Source organism: Salvelinus sp. IW2-2015, linkage group LG22 (assembly GCF_002910315.2).
Source record: "Salvelinus sp. IW2-2015 linkage group LG22, ASM291031v2, whole genome shotgun sequence".
NCBI lineage: Eukaryota > Metazoa > Chordata > Actinopteri > Salmoniformes > Salmonidae > Salvelinus > Salvelinus sp. IW2-2015.
The window spans coordinates 36,434,381-36,440,930 of NC_036862.1; the positions used below are offsets into that span (position 1 = coordinate 36,434,381).

General features: G+C 45.1%; 1 protein-coding gene across 5 annotated transcripts in view; it reads right to left on the reverse strand.

The window, feature by feature from the left end:
- Positions 1 to 4,970: 4,970 nt before the first annotated feature.
- Positions 4,971 to 6,550, reverse strand: part of LOC139022764 (arf-GAP with Rho-GAP domain, ANK repeat and PH domain-containing protein 1-like) — a 2,317-nt gene continuing 737 nt past the window's right edge. The window contains exons 1-5 of one of the 5 annotated variants that reach the window (XM_070433897.1): positions 6,470 to 6,550; positions 6,306 to 6,361; positions 5,721 to 6,242; positions 5,497 to 5,582; positions 4,971 to 5,180 (exon numbers count right to left, since the gene is read on the reverse strand). In XM_070433897.1, coding sequence (XP_070289998.1) covers positions 4,977 to 5,180; positions 5,497 to 5,582; positions 5,721 to 5,874 — 444 coding nt within the window. In that variant the 5' untranslated portion in view covers positions 5,875 to 6,242; positions 6,306 to 6,361; positions 6,470 to 6,550 and the 3' untranslated portion in view covers positions 4,971 to 4,976. Of the gene's footprint in view, positions 5,181 to 5,496; positions 5,583 to 5,720; positions 6,243 to 6,305; positions 6,375 to 6,444 lie in introns of all 5 variants that reach the window. The other 4 variants (XM_070433896.1, XM_070433895.1, XM_070433898.1 and 1 more) reach the window with 4 other exon arrangements.

Consider the following 6,550-nt stretch of genomic DNA (forward strand, 5'->3'; position numbering starts at 1 on the left):
GGTGTATACGTTAAAACTGTCCGTCCTCTACTGGAGGGGAGTATTAATAACTGTAGGGACCACTGAGATAGGGTCTCTCTTACCGCACACACGTGGAGGATCTCCCGATCAAATGTATGATACCTCCGCTTCCGAGGAGGTGAATGGCTGGGATTTACTGTTAAGTACCACTTCCTACTGGGTAGGGGTATACTACAAGGGCTTTGCCTCCTACCGTCGGGCCACATAAACTCGCGCAGCCGTCGCGTGTTTATAATTGCTATGAATACTGATATGAGGACCCCTCCAAGGTATAAACGTCGCTTAACGACTCACTGGACCCAGGCGTATGTACGCAGTAAACTGTGTAAGAGCCCACTGGTCCAAGGGGCCGTGCGCCCCTTACAAAACTGTTTTCGCAATACTGGGAGGTAAGGTAACACTGTAGATTCCGGTGTTACTTGCGTAGGGTGTAAAAGACTCGCTCATGCCTTTACTGGGGGGTATACTGTAAGGTATACTTGGTTCTAAAGGGCTATGGATACCTCGACTGCCGAGGTTATTGCAGGATAACCTGAGATGGGGCGCCTGCCCTGGTGATTTACGTTGGCCACGGTGGTTATTCCCCCCTGTAGGATACCGTCATGGGTAGGCGGGTTTACTGTATTGCCACAAACTGCCCGCGGCGGGATATAGTATGACATGAGGGAATCCCCGTGCCTATACTGCTCAGCTTACTGGCGGGCGATACCTCGGTGAGAAACTCTGCGGCGGCCGCCTATTAAATGCTGTAGACTACTGGAGGATTCCTGTGGATACTGCGCCCGGGGCTATAGAATTGATGGATAGGACGGCCTGATCTCCCTGTGAGGTTACTGGAGGTATTTACTCCTAGCCTACTTGAGGGGTAACGTATGGGACCATACTGGAGGGGCACTCACGAGTTTACCCCCTCCATGTATCTACAAGCAACTTTATATGCCTTCCACCCTAGTAATAGGAGTAGTTTACTTATTACTGTGTGATCAGGTACGACGGCTCGTATATGACGCCTCACTGGGGAGTGATCTACCGTCTGTAATTTACGTGTGAGCTTATGGTGATTAGTCAGATCTCTCAAACTCAACCTCTCCTCAGATACTGGCATGTACCAGATATTCCGGGCCTGGCTCCCGCGTTAGCCGGTAATATACTCTCCTCCAGTATCTACCCTTGATGCGACTGTATAACCACTCCTGTATTGCGACATGACATTGTGCTACCAGAGGGGGATACTACCGATCCTCTTGGAAGTATTTATATACTAGGTGAGATACTGGTTATACCCTCAGGGGTAGTACTTCTAGATACTGGAGGAGGCGGTGTAAATGTCTGTAGATATCTGGCTACGAGTAGGTGGGTACCCCTCCAGTATTTGAGTATCACCCCTCCAGTATCGCAGTATTACCCTCTCCAGTATTTCGTATTACCCTCCTCGTTCCTGTAAAAATAACGTGGTATTCTACTTATACCCACTCCGATAGGTGGATCTAGGAAGGATACCGCTCCTCCCAGTTCCAGACAGGGGCCTGGCTACTCCATCACCTGAGTAGATTACTTGGAGCAAGGGGTATACTTAGGATACTGGGGGTATACTGTAGAACTGGAGGGGTTATACTGTAGATATGGAGGGGGTTATTACCTGTAATACTGGAGGGGTAAACTGTAGATACTGGAGGGGTAACTTAGATACTGGAGGGTATACTGTTAGATACTGGGAGGGCTAATACTTGTAGATACTGGAGGGTTATACTGTAGAACTGGAGAGCGAGTCCTATACTGTAGATACTGGCCACACGGGCGGTTCATATTCACTGTAGTATACTGGCCCACGGAGGGTTTACTGTAGGATAGCTCGCCGAGACGCGACGCTTCTACTGTATCCAGATACTGGCGCACGGCCCGATTTCACGTGGATCTATCCTGCTAGTAACGATCCTGGTTCCAGTATGGCGACGTATACTCCCTATCTCGCTCAGGATTCACTAGGTAACCCTCCGGATTTAACAGGATTAGCGCCATGACTGTCGCCTACTGAGGGTATCGGGGACAAGTTACCCCCCTATACCTGTAAGCTACCTAGGTTGGCGCGCGATATGCCGATACTGGGTAATGGCCGGTCGATGGATCACTGGAGGGGCTATTGGATACCTGAGGGATTATACTGTACATACTGGAGGGGTATGGATACTGGAGGGGTAAATGTAGATACTGGAGGGGTATGGATTACTGGAGGTGTACTGTAGTTACTGGAGGGTATATGAAGATACTGGAGGGGTATGGATACTGGAGGGGTATACTGTAGATACTGGAGGGGATTACTGTAGATACTGGAGGGGTATACTCTAGATACTGGAGGGTATACTGTAGATATGGAGGTATACCTGTTAGATACTGGGAGGGGTATACTGTAGATACTGGAGGGGTATACTGTAGATACTGGAGGGGTATACTGTAGATACTGGAGCGGGTTGGATACTGGAGAGGGGTATACTGTAGATACTGGAGGGGTATACTGTAGATACTGGAGGGGTCTACTGTAGATTACTGGAGGCGTATACTGTAGATACTGGGAGGGGTATACTGTAGATACTGGAGGGGGCTATACTGTAGATACTGGAGGGGATACTGGTAGATTACTGGAGGGTCATGGATACTGGGAGGGTTATACTGTAGATACTGGAGGGTATACTGTAGATAGCTGGAGGGTATACTGTAGATAATGGAGGTATGGATACTGGGGGGTATACTGTAGATACTGGGGGGTATATGGTAGATACTGGCAGGGGGTATGGTTACTGGAGGGGTATACTGTAGATACGTGGAGGGGCTATACATAGATACTGGAGGGTATACTGTTAGATACTGGAGGGGTATACTCTAGATACTGGAGGGGTATATGTAGATACTGGGAGGGGGTGATTACTGTAGATACTGGAGGGTTACTCTAGTACTGGAGTATACTCTAGATCTGGAGGGTATACTGTAGATATGGAGGGGTTATACGTGTAATACGGAGGGTATACTGTAGTACTGAGGGGTATACTGTAGATACTGGAGGGGTATACTGTAGATACTGGAGGGGTATACTGTAGATACTGGAGGGGTTATACTGTAGACACTGGAGGGGTATACTGTAGGATATGGAGGGGTATGACTGTAGATTTGTACTGGAGGGGATTACTCTTAATACTGGAGGGTTATACTGTAGACACTGGAGGGGTATCACTGTAGATACTGGAGGGTATACTGTTAGATACTGGGAGGGGTTATACTGTAGATACTGGAGGGGATACTGTAGATACTGGGGTATACTCTAGATACTGAGAGGGGATACTCTAGATACTGGAGGGGTATACTGTAAGGACACTGGAAGGTTAATTACTTAGATACTGGAGGGGTATACTGAGATACTTGGAGGGGATATACTGTAGATTACTGGGAGGGGTTATACTGGAAACTGGAGGGTATATTGATTCTACCTTATTTCACAAGGAAACACAGGGACTGGAGACCAATGTATGCTTTACAGCTGGGCCCTGCCATATACATGTTTAGCACGATACAGTTTAGGTACAATGATTAAGAAACTACACAAGACAAAACAAAACCATCACAGATAACAAAACACAAAAAATACAGCAGCAGAATTAGTTCATTTACACACAGGTTATTCCCCTAACAGGCAAATGAACGTTGCATTACCGCACGAAAACAGTTACACGGCAATACCTAAAACTAAAAATTCCTCCATAATATGTTTAAAATGGGCAACGAGGGACAAGAGTTCTCAGTTTAAGTTACCGTCTCGCGGGCTAGCTTCATAGGCAGGCGACGCCGTACAGGAAAAGGCCAGCCATACCCAGACTCTGTGGAAATAGCTATGGGCTGGGCATGTTGATTATCATGTTGAGTACGTCGTGGTTTTAAGGAGTTACTTATTTAATTCTAAGATATTGATGAGTCGTATGTTGTAAATGTAAGTAGAGGTAGCTGTTATTCAGAAGTGCTTTAGTAGACGAATCGTTGAGAGAGCATGTTGCTTTATCTCGTCTCATCGAGACAGCTTCGTAGTCGAGCAAGGCCTCACATTTGATAGATATATACGATACACAGTGTGTGATTTTCGTTGATAGCTAGCACCGTTAAAGTCACTCAAGAATTGAAGCTTGAAATGACACGCCTCAGTCATCCCAGGCGATTTAAGTGTTTGACGCTGTAGCATGTAGATACATATCGCCTATTATTCTATAACAGACATAAAAGGAGTATGGCTTGCAGAATTTGTCTTCTATTTGTAGAGGACAAACATGTCTGTTTTCTATGAGGAAACCTAACTGGATTTTTTAGCCAGTTTTTTGCAAGCTTCGTCACATGCATTTTTAAAAGACAGTTTATCATTCCAACAATATCCCTATGTATTTATATGCAGAGACCTGATTAAATTCGAGACACATCTAAGCTCGTTAATGTTGCTAAGTGTATTTTCAACCAACTTTTTGAACCTATTAAAAATCATAAATGTGTTTTTTTGCATTTAAAAAAGTTTCAGCTGTATAAAAAGACCCTTGTAATATCGTTAAAATCTGTCCCAATAGTGATATATGCCTGGGGCAGCCGTTGAATGCGCATAGTACATGTACAGATGACATCTGCAAATAAATGAAATTTGACTCACCTTTTCTGTATCTCATCACGCGGATATTCGTTTTTGTAGAGATGTGGACTAGAGTTACTGTAAGGTGGTGATGGATACTTGTATGCGGTTTAAGGTTAGGTTGGAAAGTAGGTCAGATTAGGGTTATATAAATGGGTTATAAATTTTGGAGGTATTGGGTCAAGATTAGGTATAGTATAAAGTGGTTTAAATTAAGGTTAGGTTGGAGGTTAGGTCCGAACTAGGGTTTAGTATAAAGGGTTAAAGTTAAGGGTTAGGTTGGAGGTAGGTCCGACTAGGGTTATATAAAGGTTGTTCTTACGTTGTTGAGCTCTCTCTGGTTGCCGTAGAGGGGGTGATATTTGCGGTATTTGCCCTGTCTGTATTTGGAGCTGATGAATCGTCGGCGGTCTTCGCTGCAGCTGGTCGGACTCAGCGCCTCGCTGGGAGGGATGTTCGCCGCCCAGAACCTGTTCAGACGCTCGTTTCCAAGCAACAGGAACACCTGGGGGACAGGTGAGGGGGGAGGTTAGATAGGGACACCAAATCTCTGTCTGTCTGTGTGTCTGTTTTAGTATTCTTGTGAGTACCAGAAGTCTTGACAAGAATATTAAATCAACAAAAATGTTGAGAAGTGAGGACACTTGTAAAAATACTATTTTAGGCTTAGGGGTTAGGTTAAGGGTCAGGGTTAGAATTAGGGGTTAATGTTTTAGGGTTAGGGAAAATAGGAGTTTGAATGGGAATCAATTGTTGGTCCTCAAAAAGTCTTCACAAGTATAGTAAAACATAGCTGTGCGTGTGTGTGTGTGTGTGTGTACCTGTATAAGCTCCTCTGTCCACACCCTCCTGTCCATCTTCAGACTGCGCACCTTAGAGATGCTGGGGCCCAATCCCCGATGCTCTCCTACAACACACACACACACACACGCAAAAAATACATAATTCTATGACTGCATTCTGTGTATAATAGAGAAACAGGTCCAACCAAAGGTCAGTGGATCTGAAAGTTCTAAAACTATCTGATGACAGTAAACACACTGACCTGCACAGCGTTTGCAGACCACCACACACAGGTTGATGGCAGCCCACTCAGGTTTGTCGGCGCCACAGTCGGCACAGCAACTGTTGCTAGGCTCCGCCCAGATTTGATTAGCCACCTCGCTATTGGACAGAGCTTCTCCAATCGCGTCACGCATCGCTTCTACCCACTGCTCCTTATGTTGTTCCGAATCCGCTAGAAAACTACACACACACACACACACAGTCTTGTACAGCTAACCTTGTGGAGACACATAATTCAGACACATTATTATTATATTTTTAATTTATTTAACCTTTATTTAACTTGGCAAGTCAGTTAAGAACAAATTCATATTTACAATGATGGCCTAGGAACCATGGGTTAACTGCCTTGTTCAGGAGCAGAACAACACATTTTTGCCTTGTCAGCTCGGGGATTTGATTACTAGCCCAACGCTCTAACCACTAGGCTACGTGCCCTAACTCCTAACCCTAACCCCTAACCCTAACCCCTAGCTCCTAAACCTAATTGTAACCCTAGCTTCTAAACCTAATTCTATCCCTAGCTCCTAAACCTAATTATAACCCTAGCTRCTAGCTCCTAAACCTAATTCTAACCCTAGCTCCTAAACCTAATTCTATCCCTAGCTCCTAAACCTAATTCTAACCCTAGCTCCTAGCTCCAAAACCTAATTCTAACCCTAGCTCCAAAACCTAATTCTAACCCTAGCTCCTAGCTCCAAAACCTAATTCTATCCCTAGCTCCTAAACCTAATTCTATCCCTAGCTCCAAAACCTAATTCTAACCTTAACCCTAGCTCCAAAACCTAATTCTAACCTTAACCCTAGCTC